General features: G+C 34.9%; 1 protein-coding gene and 1 long non-coding RNA gene across 3 annotated transcripts; both read right to left on the bottom strand.

Annotated features, from left to right (window-relative positions):
- Positions 1-2,048: 2,048 nt before the first annotated feature.
- LOC100306651 (uncharacterized) lies at positions 2,049-3,893 on the bottom strand. Of its 2 annotated transcripts, none has more exons than NM_001251250.2 (2): positions 3,661-3,850; positions 2,049-2,808 (listed from the first exon to the last, which is right to left on the bottom strand). In NM_001251250.2, the coding sequence occupies exons 1-2, from the start codon at positions 3,770-3,772 to the stop codon at positions 2,240-2,242; spliced, it is 681 nt and encodes a 226-aa protein (NP_001238179.2). In that variant the 5' UTR covers positions 3,773-3,850; the 3' UTR covers positions 2,049-2,239. The 2 variants fall into 2 exon arrangements, with proteins under 2 accessions (NP_001238179.2, XP_014633814.1); XM_014778328.3 differs by having other exon boundaries at positions 2,057-2,799; positions 3,661-3,893.
- Positions 3,894-6,427: 2,534 nt separating this feature from the next.
- LOC106799674 (uncharacterized) lies at positions 6,428-8,460 on the bottom strand. The gene is made up of 4 exons (XR_001389365.3): positions 8,170-8,460; positions 7,912-8,094; positions 7,044-7,466; positions 6,428-6,964 (listed from the first exon to the last, which is right to left on the bottom strand). It is a non-coding gene; the product is annotated as an uncharacterized lncRNA (long non-coding RNA).
- Positions 8,461-12,609: the final 4,149 nt, after the last annotated feature.

The following is a 12,609-nucleotide window of genomic DNA, read 5'->3' as shown; positions in this document are numbered from 1 at the left end:
TTACATTCACTCCCTTCTGTTTGTCCTATCAAACACAAGGCAAAAGTATCATAGTAAGTGTTCAAGTATCAACTACGACAGAAGTGGTAGGGAATAGGGATGACAAAATAGGGAATAGGGATGATAAAACAGTCTGGGCTAGCAGGTCTGCTTGCCAGCCCACTATAAATGCAGTAGGATGGCACGAGGAATCCAACCTGTCAACCCACTGTGCCATGTCTTGCCTAAAACATCAGTCCAATGGGTCAATGGCGAGATGGGATGGGTTAGCCTACCATACATATATTTTTTTAGAAAATTATAAATATTAATAGGTATTTAGGGCTTAGGTTATCACTTTGTATTTTGTTTTAAGTTTATAGTATCATTCAAAAATCAAAATACATATTTGTTACTGTTTTTATATTATTTTATAAATTCAATTTTTCTAATACTTATAGGAAAATTTATATTAAAATCAAACTTAAAATAAACAATCGATATACTTTACATTTTTAACTAAATTTGTTCCTCTTTAAAAAAATTAATTTTGTTCATTTGAGCTAATTTTATGAAATAATTTTATTTTTATTTCTAATGGGTCACTCTACCAATCCATCCCTAAATGAGATAGACCATAATTTTTAGCCCATATTAGAACTTGAGTTAGTCTACCCTACCCTATTTTTGATGGGCTAGTGATGGGGTAGACCAAAATGGATTGGATTGACCCACTTTGCACCCCTAAGAAGTGGGGAGTTGATCTTACATTATATAGTTATCAAGAATATCATGGTTCATAAGAGTAAAAAATCTATGATTATAGCAATTTAGTTAAGGACTTTTATTAATGGAGAAAAGACAAAAGTATTTTTATAATTTTTAATTATATAATGATTGTGTTAGAAACTCAAATGGAGAATTTTATTATTCATAATCATCATCATATTTGGATCGAAAAGAATTATTTACATCAAAAGATAAATGTTATCTTTTAAAAAAGATGATTATAATGAGAATATTTTAATTTGGTGTTCACTTTTTATTAAACACTTTTGTGGTATATTCTTATTAAATAACTCTTTCTTTTAAATTAGGTGAGGGTATAGGGTCTAGTTGGTTAGGTTTATGCTTGCTCAAACTCAACCTAATTCGATCAAGATCTAAAATACACAGGACAAAATCGAATCGACTAAATGTTTTTATTACAATATACTAATTTTAATGGGACAATACAAAACCTAACCAAAGCTCCTCTTAAAAAAATACAGCAAATTTGTTTTCAAAACCCAAAGGCTTGAATCCATCCGAATCAACCTCGGATCAAACCAAATTAACGGACTGGATTACGTCATGTTTACCCCTACATTAAATAATTTTCATGTTTTTAACAATTCATTTTTGCTCTCTCCTTATAAATTAATTGTACACTCACTTTTTATTTAGCTTCCTTTATCTATCTTCCCTTTTATTTTATTTGTACTTGGAAAAAAATATTTAAAGAAGCACTCCATGCCTCTCTTTCTCCTTATAATAATAACCACAAATATTACCCTTTTTCGTGCTGATCTAGTTCGTGGTTGTAATCACTGAAGCAGAGCCTCTTTAACCGCTAAAAATAGTCATTTTCTAATCTATAGTGGTGTCCCTCTAAGATACAATAGTAGCTAGCTAGCTTTGCTTAGAAGTGCTAATATACTCGTTATATTTTAGAGAATTATATATATATATATATATTTGTAAGAGTATTTCAACAAACTTAATGCTTTACTAATAGAGTTATGATTTTGCGTGTAAAACAATTATATATTTTTATCTAATTTATAAATGATTGTTTGTATGATTTTTAAAATAGTTATTATAAACATTAATAAAGTTATCGTATGTGTTTTTTATTAGATGATTATATAAACTATTTTATAATGCCATTGAATTGTCCCTTTTATCTTAATGTTTATGTTGCTTCCAGGTAAAGAAGTGAGTATATATATAGTTTATCAGGAGCATCCTTGCTCAAAATATCATCTCACAAAATGTTAAACAGAAACACATATTAAAAATATTATTTAAATAAAAATGGAAAATCAATACGACTCTTGTATTTTAATATAATATTGATTTACATCCGCCACATGTTATCCAATACAGTACACAAATATGATAGGATGATTATGCAGATGCAACTGATAATTTTGAGATATTTAGTGTAGATATATAGGCGTTAGATAATGGATCGAATAACTTTCTGAGCAAAATAGTTTTATGGAGTTGGAGTTGAAATTGGCTTTTGAACCGGAAAATGTGGAATACGTGGTTTCTTGAATTTGGGCTCCAGTGGCAATTTAGGAACAGGTTTTTCAAAGAAAGGCTTCGGCTTTAGAAAAGATTCTGGCTCAAAAGTAGGAATGGGTTTTGTTATGGGTTTAACAACCGGAATTAACTTTGGCACAGGCTTAACAATAGGAACAGATTTTGGTATGGACTTGTATACTGGAATAGGAATAGGTTTAACAACAGGAATTGGTTTTAGTATTGGCTTAACAATGGGAATTGACTTCGGAATAGGCTTAACTATGGGAATAGGCTTTGGAAAAAGTCCTTTAAATTTTTCTTCTTCATTAGGAATTGACTTTGGGATAGGTTTCACTATGGGAATTGATTTTGGTATAGACTTATATAGTGGAATAGGAATAGGCTTAACAACAGAAATTGGTTTTGGAATAGGTTTTGAAAAAAATCCTTTAAATTTTGCTTCTTTGTCATATCCTTGTTGGCTTGTTTTTGCTAGTTCTTCATTTACAAGCTTCCCATCTGTATTCACTTCATTCCCTAATTGTAAAAGAACAGAAGTTAAACATACATAATATTTTGGTGATATAGTAAAATTTGGTTTTTAATGTAGACATAGTCTGAGAAAAATATATAATACAAAATAAAGGATGAAAATAATTAGTCATAAAGACTAATAAACTAGCAAGTAACAGAATTTAGTATATGAAGAGTCCCTGAAAACTTAGGCAACACCGACATATATACAATTCATGAATAGTTTTTCATTTCTCACATTCCAGAGGGAATGTCTTGATTGTATGAATGTCAAGCTTAGATTTTCCCAAACCGATCTATGTTTAAGTAATGATATATGTGTGTAACTATACCCGTTTTATACACAATAAAATAGATTATATATGTTTTTTGTGTTATGTTAATTGAAATTAACCCATATTTAAATTTTAATCAGTGCTTAAAAATAAAAATAAAATATATTTTTTCTTTTTTTTTTTTATATACGCGTGTGATTGCAAATTGGTCTTTTAGTGAGACTAATCTTCTTTAGGTGATTTGAAGGTACTTAAAAGTAGAAGTTGAGTGGTCTCTTGAAGAAGATCGATTAATCAAACTACTGATTACTTAAAGGACCTAAGTCTATCACTACTTAGATCAATAACACAAAACCAAAAGATCAATCACCTGTTGTTGGTAAAAACATTATATTTTTTGCTTGTAGTCCTTATTTTTTTAATGAAAGCTTGTAGTCCTTATTAACGAGTATGTATTTTTTTTTATAAATGTAACTATGTAAGGATTGAAAAAAAACATTAAAGAATAAAGCAAATAAAATAAATTTAAATGACAAAAACCTAACAAAATTTGTATCAACGTTAGCATGCAGCCACAAACCTGAAACTTCAGTTATTGCCATAACAGAAGTAGCACAAGTGAAGCTGGCAACCAGCAACAACGCAACAGAGAAGCGCAAAAGTGCGCGTTGCAGAGTAAAAGCCTTTCTCATTGAGAAAACAGCAAGGCCACACTACAAGGTTGGGCAATGAAAGCTGAAAAGGCAAAATGTTTGAAGGTTGAGTTACTTACTCTTGTCCCCTACTCCTCGCATTATTTATAATAGCTAGCATGGGCCATAAACTTTTGTGAATATACTCCGATATTTAAATTTGGTCTTCGGATTATTATGTGGGTGGTTGGAACTTTGACGTTTGTTTAGAGAGGTCAATAGTGTTTAAGACCTCTAAAGTTGTTGGTACGATGAATGCTTTCTCCATTAAATCAGCTTCATAAGTTAGGTTTTTATTTTCTTTGGGAATTTGGAGAATATTACATCAAAGTTAGGAAGGGTATCGTCCAGGGTCCATAAAATACATGTGGCATCTTGCATGACACTCCGAGACATGTGTCTACCCTCCATATCAGTCATGGCATAAGAGCAGGAACGTCCGACGCTTAGTAACCGGACTCCCCAACAAACAGGTTATCTCTAGCCTCTTAATATTTGAATATGTTGTTATCTCTTTATCTCTTGACAGATATTCAATTATCTACAAGACTGCATTATTTGTAAATAACAATTATCTCCTAGCAATTATCTTTAAGCTACATGTTATCTATAACATTATTTATAAACTATCACTTATTATCTACAAGTCGATAATTATTTACAAGGACTGTAACAGTCCCTACAAACAAGGACCTGTAGCTCCATTCCTCTCTTATAAATACTAGGTTTCTTCGAACTCTCAACATACATGCTCTCAGCAGCACATCTTGAGCATAATAAGCACACCTGCTTGCATACCTTCTTATACATTCTTGCTTATTTTCCTAATTCATACACTTATTTGAGCGTTGAAGTCCTTTATTTTGTAAGTCCTCCTTCTTGTCCTCTTAACAAAGGCAACCCTTAAAACCCATGTGTAAAGTTCGAGATCCCACCTTAGCCAAGTCTACCATGACGTGTGCCAGCTCCGAATTTTGATAAGTACATTTGGTGCCCACCGTGGAGTCACAGTAAAACATACTCCACGGTCTCTTGTCATCTCTCTCTTTTTCACCCATGATTAGCACTTGGTCTGAACTCAGACACGAGATCCCTTTTGAAGGCTTTAATCCTTCACAAATACTCTTCGACAACTCTAAAACTGCATTGTGGAAATGGAGCGAAACCATGAGGAGGAGCTGAGAAAGCTAAAGGCTGACCATGATTAGCTAGAGGCTTGTGTCAGACATCCCCAGGGCAATGAGCACTCTGCTCACACATTTCCTGAGTGCACCTAAGAGGAATCACACCTCCAACACACAATCAACATTCCAGATGACTTAAGTCTCTCCCACATGTATTGTCCAGCAGGGCGAACTACTCGTCGACACCCTTTTGTCAATTGCATCATGGAAGCCAACATACCCTTATGTTGGAAACCACTCAACCTGGAGCGGTATGATAGGACCACCGATCCAAATGAACATCTGGATGCCTTCCTGACTTAGGCAAATCTGTACACTAATGAAGATGTGATCCTATGTCGTGTCTTCCCAAGGTCCCTCAAGGAGGCAGCATTGACCTGGTACGGTGGATTCCCACAAAGATCCATAGACTACTTCACACCCTCGTCGAGCGCTTCAATGTGCAATACGCAACTAGTCGGTCTTATCGTATGACCATTGTCGCCTTGGCCAATCTGTGACAAGCAGACAACGAGTCTCTTAGAAAATTCATGGACAGATTTAGGCGCATTGTCTTCTAGATCCGAAATCTTAACCCAGAGTTAGCATTGCATTCCATGCTCCTTGTCCTATGACCCAATAAGTTCGTGGACAATTTGTGAAAAAAAACCGTTGGTAGCATGGACGAGTTGCGGGAACTAGATAAGAGTTACATCCAGATGGAAGAAATGTCTAGATTTAGGAACAAAGTCAGACAAGCCAGAAAGAAGCACGACAAGCAAGAAGGAAGCACTAAGATCGATTCACATAAGTTGAACAAGAGGCACAAGCTAGACAAGCACCAACCTTTCCCAAAAGGGCCTAGGTCTGAGCGTTACACACCCCTGACAACCAATCGCACTACAATCCTGGAGGAAGCTTTCAACTTGGAGGTACCCATTAGGCTATCCCCGATGAAACCTCCTAGATTGGGGTTAGACATGACCAAATAGAAGAGCTTATATAGGTTGGGTACTTAGTCTAGTTTGTTAAAAGACCGGACAACCATCAAGCAGTAGCAAGACCCAGAGGGTACCAAGAGGAGCAACACGAGAATCATGATGCGAAAGATCAAGGTAGACGGAGACACCAACAATAAAGGCGCGAGCGACAACCTCCCCAAGAACATGAACCTACCCAACAAATCAAAAGTGTGATCAACACCATTGCAGATGGATTTTCTTATGGAGGACTTCCTAGCCAGTCCTGAAAATGCCATCTTCTCGGCATTGGGGACATCGACATCAATTTTGTCGACACACCATTACAACGAAGTCTTTCTCCTATCACTTTCGAAGAAAGTCATTGTATTGTAGTGTAATGTAACCAATTTATTGAAATTAATAAAATGTTTATTTTATGTTGAATCCAATACTGAAGAATTTGCCAACATTGAACATAATTGAAAGAGAAAATGTGAACAATTGATAGAACAGTAAAGTCGTTCATTGGCTCCTAAACAAGATTGGAGTGTGATAATAATAAAAGACAAAAAATAGTATGCAAGCCATGTGGTGGCAGCAAACCACACTTAAAGACAAAAAGTAATACCCCATAATACAAGTATGTATCTTTCCTAAAAAATAAAACATAGTGACCATTTAAAATTTCAATCAATTTTCTTCCAAGATGCATTCTTCACAACATCTTGTTGGAGGATCTGGTTTATGGATTGTCATGTTTTGACACACCCTTTTGTTGTGCCCAAATGTGCCACACCTGTCGCACCTCAAAGACGTGTTTGTCCTTTTTAGCTTATGAGGTTTGGTGCTTCATCATTTTCTCTTCTCCTAGCCTTCTTTGGTCTGCCAATTGGGACTCTAACTTAAAGGGTAAGACAATTGGAAGTCCAGTTTGTTGCCACATATCTTTTCCATTAATTGGTTCCATAATGGGCGCATAACAATTTATATAAGTATTTACATGATAATATGGATGAAAAAAGTTAGATGGTAGCAATCTACAGTCAAACATTGCTGCCACTGCATGCCTACAAAATAAATTACAAACTTAGATATAATTGTCACATAATCAAACATTTCATGAAATTAAGAAGCTTGAATAATTACCTGCATGGTATTCCAATCAACTGCCAAAACTTGTAAGAGCAACTTTTCTCATTGAGATCGATCTTGAATGCAAGTGGGTATTTTTGAACCTCAAATTTCGGATTGCCACCCCAAACCACAATCCACTTTGAACATGCCAACACCTCTTGATCTAATCTCTTCATGGGCCTTGGACATACTTTTTGACCCTTTGCCTTTTGTTTCTCTCCTAATTTTCTATTTCACAAATCTAGTCATCACATATATTCTTATCCATTCTAGCATAGCTACGATGGGTTGCTCCCTAGCTTCCAAAATCCTACCATTAAAAGCCTCTTATATGTTGTTCATGATCATATCACACCTGGAGTACTCTGACATGTGAGCCTCTGACCAAAATCTCGGGTCTAGTTGCATCACCCAGTCATATGCCTCCTTAGAGATCTAAAATTACAAGTTATATCAATTTTTACAAGTCATATGCATATCAATTTTTAGAAATTAAAATTACAATATGCATATCAGTTTGTAGAAGTTAAAATAAAGATAAGAAATTTGAACCTATATTCAGATCAGTTTTTAGAACCTAAAATTGCAAGTCATATCAAAATTTAGAACCTAAAGTTACAAGTCGTATCAATTTTTACTAGTCGTATGCATATCGGTTTTTAGAAGTTAAAATTAAAATTACAAGTTATATGCATATCAGTTTATAGAAGTTAAAATTAAGATAAGAAATTCGAAACTATATTCAGATCAATTTTTAGAACCTAAAATTATAAGTCATATTCAGAACAAAAATTAGAAGACATGCTTTAATCAGTTTTTAGAAGTCATATTGAGAATAAAAATTAAAAGGCATGCTTTAATTAGTTTTTAGAAGTCATACCTATTTTAGCATAATCATTTTTTGCTCCCAATCTCCTATATATGTAGCTTTACAAGCTGCCAACATCTTGTCCCTAAGAACAGCACCACCTCCAAAATATTTATTCATGTTTGCATATACATGCCTCACGCACATCCTATGTTCAAAAACTGGTAGCAGTTTCTGCAAAGCTGGGACTAATCCCTACACAATAACTTGTTATCAGACATGTCTCAACCAAATACAATAAAATTTGAATGAAAGCATACATGATCATACCTTTTGTTGATCTGAAATGAAGACCCACTTCTGCTCATGACCAATATCATTTAACAAGTTTTGTAGAAACCACTTCCAAGAGTCTTTGTTCTTGCTTTAAGCAACAACCACAACAAAAGGATAGTACTGGTCATTAGGATCTCGACCCATCGCCCCCAACAATATACCACCAAAAGGTGTTTTTAAGAAACAACCATCAAGACCAATAATAAGCCTACATGCTTACAGAAATCCTTGCTTTACAACATTAAGACATATATAAAATCACATAAACACTTCTCCATTACCATATGCAGATGGCTCAGTCAATAATAACAATGTTGAATCGGGCTAAGACCTTCTAACTTAATTAACATTATCCCACAATTTATTGTATTGCTCCACCTAATTTCCTTGCACCTTTTCCTTTGGAATCCTTCTTGCCCAATATGCCTTCTTACTAGATATTGTTACACAATAGCTTTCAAAGAATTTTTTAATCACTGCATTAATTGACATGTTAGGGGTCTGCTTCAAAGGTTCTATCAATTTTTCTACAATCCATTTACTTGATGCCAATTTACCACCATCAAACCTGGCACATGTGTGCTTTTCATTGTAAGTATTCAAGCTATATGTTGTTGATCCACCAACCATACTCACATATGCCACCTCACAACCATCCTAACGAATCACCCTACATCTAACATTGTCATTTTTCTTGAATTTCACCCCAAAACCATGCAGGTTTACATATTCTTTAATGGCTGCCTTGAACTGACTAATTGAATCAAACTTCATACCAACCTCAAAATTAAAATCTCTTCCCATTTCATGAGGTTGAAATCTCTTAGAAACTGGTTCTATTGATATATCTTCTCCATTAATTGGTGCCATAGGAAGTGCATAACAGTCATCATCTTCTTCACTTGTTATATCAAATTCTAATTTATCAGTATCATATTTAGCATCCAAGCCATCTCCATTATCACTATCATTTTCCTCATAATTATCATCATCTCCCTTATCTTCATCAGTTTCCTTATCCCTATCATCCAAGTCAATCATGACAACCTCTCTATCACTGTCTTTTCCATCAATGGCATCATTTCCCAAATCTCCTTCAACCATGGGTTTTCCTCCCTCATCAACAGTCAGCAAAACTCCCTTTGTCATGTGTGAAGTATGATCAATATATACTTCAACATGTTTTTGAAACAAATCCATAGCAGTCTAAACAATTTTCCTTGCTCCATCATCATTCCAAACTTAAACAAGATCTTTATCCAACCTTATTCCAAGTTAGCGATAGAAAATATGAACAAAACCTTTATAACCCCGTTTTTTAAGCTCAAAGGTTATCTCTTGCAATGACCAATCATCTAGGTCACATTTACTCATCAAAAAGGTTTTACCCCCAACATAATTCAACTCAAGCCCATGTGACTTTGTTGGTATATTCACAAAGTGACCACCGTGATATACAGCTTCAAAATGATTCAACAACAAAGAAACCATAATAAGCAAAAAACAGAGATGAAGAAAATTAGGCAAAAATCTAATTGATAACAAAACCTAAACTTGTTGTTCAATGGTCGACATTGTCCTCAACAATCGACATTAAAAAACAAACAAATGGTGTTGGTAATCTCAATCAAGTTGGCATGTAACTACCTACAACCAAAAATAATACTCAACAACAACAAAAATCACAATGAGTTTTGAGTGGTCGAGAGTGAGATGAATTGAAAATGCAATCAAAAGTCGGTGCGGTGCGAGAAGAGCAACAAAAACACACCTATTGTCGGTGAGCATTCTATTGATGTGCAAGTGAGAGTTTCAAGTGAGAGTTCTAAGAAATAGTTCCTTCCTTTGCATGCTTAAAAACTATTGAGTTCCCTCCCAATTAAAAACTCATGCTATACAAAAGGTCCACGGTAAACATTATTTAACGGTATTAAACAATTTTAATGGTAGGGACCTATTGGAAATTAAAAGGTAAATTACACGAACTAAAAAATCCACTTATTAACTATAGAGACTAAAAGGGATAAGTTTGGAAACTATAGGGACTAAATGGGTAATTAAATCATTTATTATTTATCTTTCACAAGGCTAAATATTTGTCAAGGTGAAAGATTGTTGTCCATTACTCATATTTTATGGGTCGGACAAAATGATAGAGTAGAACGTAAATGTCACATGTTATTGAATTACAAAGTGGGTTGGGGTGCGGATAAAACCCATAGTATGCATAATATTATATATTTATATATTGTGATGTAACAATTTTTTTATGAATAAAAAATAGAAATAGTCACTCTACTCTATCATTTTGTCTGGCCCATCAAATATAAGTCAAGCACAACACATACTTGTTTTAAAAAATTCCATGTGAAAAAGAAAAATGGATTTTTTAACTTTATAATTTGATGAAGTATATACATGTGGAAAATTAGAATCCACACTTGCACACCGTTTATCCCCCTTTCCCCTTTTGCTTCATTATTGGTCATGTGGTTTTGCCGGAGATTTTTGCTTCATTATTGGTCATGTGGTTTTGCCGGAGATTTTTGCTTCATCCTTGGTCTTGCGATTTCATCAAAGAACAAACATTGATTATTGAACCAAAATAGATGTTGGTGATGGATATTTCGGTAAATGGTAAAAGTCCAATTTTATGTTATCGGTTGGGGAGTATAGGTTCAAAGATATAAAATTACCATTATCTCAGGCATGATTCATCGATTTTGTCGGAGAGAAAAGAATAATGGTTGTGCGAGGTTGTATGATATTCTCTGATGTTCTTGCCTCCATAACCGTTTTCCTTTTTAAAAAAAATTATGTCTGGTGTTTTGATGTCGGTAAATTTATTGTAGGGGGTCCCCTTTACAAATTATTTACGTAAAGGGGTCCCTTCTTTAACATTTTACGAAGGGGGCCTCTTCTTGGGGTGGTGCCGCCAGCGAAATTAGCGGCATAGGCGTGCCGCCACTAACAGAAACGAAAGTTTCTCCTGAACCCGCCAACAGAAATCCAGTGGTACCTGCGAGACAGGCTAGGAGGTATCGCCATTTCTTCCAGCGGGATACTCCTCTCCGTAAATATTCTCTTTTTTATTTTTTTCCTTTTCTTTCCCTGGTCTTCTATGAATACCACAGCCAACTCTTTCTTTCTTCCTCTCCCCCTCTCATTGCTCCCTTGATTCATTCACCCAGTTTTTTTTTTCTGTCCTCTTTTCCTCTTAGAGGAGCCTCTGAGTCTGCTCAGGTACTTTCTCTCTCTAAAATAACGCAAACTTTTGAAAGCTTCTGTCTTTGCTGAGATTTGAAATCTGACCTTAGGGTGTTTGGGTTTATTCCTGTGTGTGCAAGGTCTCAAATTTAAAGGCTTTTAACAAAAGGGTCTCTGTATTTGGTTATAACTCCCTAAATTCTTAGCTTTTGTGGGTTTCTTCAAATTCAAGGGAAAAAAGAAAACTTGGAATAAAGGGGTTTCTCTATTTGTATTGGTTAATGATTTTGTTATATTTGGTTTAATTTTGTTCAGATTTGCTAGCAACTTGGGGAAAAATAATGTATGAATATTGGATCTTTTGAGACAATTATAGATCCTGGGAGGCAATTCTAATTGGTCAATAAAAATGGATTTCAATGCTATTTCTTTTTTCTTTTTCCTTTGCTGAACCTATATCGCTGGAAGCAATGGCGGAATACTCCCTGCTAGCCTGTCTCGCAGGCACCACTGGCGGCATTGCTGCCTACGTGGAGGAGTATCCCGCCATTTCTGTTGGCGGGTTCAGGAGCTCTCGCTTTTGTTCTTGGCGGCACGCCTATGTCGCTAATTTCGCTGGCGGCACCACCCCAAGAAGAGACCCCCTGCGTAAAATGTTAAAGAAGGGACCCCTTTACGTAAATAGTTTGTAAAGGGGACCCCCTAAAGTAAATTTGCCTTTTGATGTCTGTGGATCTGGCTAAGGTTGCTTTAATGTGTAGTCATTAGTAGTCGTGTCATATTTTTATGGATAAAGTTGCCGCTTTGTTCTATTTGAGCAGTGAAAAAAAAAATGGGGACTGAGGATGTTGTGAACATGATCTAGAAGTGAATAACTTGGAAGTTAAAAAATGTAATGTAAATAGCCACTTTTGTCCCTGAAAGTGTATTTTGCTGACAAATGTGTTCCTGAAAGATCTAAATATAAAATTTAGTCCAAGAAAGTGTTAAAAGTGCAACAAATATGTCTTGCCATTAACTTTCGTCTGTCACTGTTAAAAAGTTGCCTACATAATACAGAGAGACAAATTTATCATAAAATTGATTGCCAACGTGATTATGTTGACTAGATTGGATGAAAATGTCAGTAAAATATCATTTTTGGACACAAATGTCAGTATTTTTTGTTGAACAAATGTATCAATATTTTTTAGATTGATCTTGAAATTAAGTTTGGTCTCATCCAAT

This window comes from Glycine max, chromosome 8 (assembly GCF_000004515.6).
Source record: "Glycine max cultivar Williams 82 chromosome 8, Glycine_max_v4.0, whole genome shotgun sequence".
Classification (NCBI taxonomy): domain Eukaryota; kingdom Viridiplantae; phylum Streptophyta; class Magnoliopsida; order Fabales; family Fabaceae; genus Glycine; species Glycine max.
The sequence above is the reverse complement of the archived record's forward strand: the minus strand, read 5'-3'. Positions and strand labels throughout refer to the sequence as shown.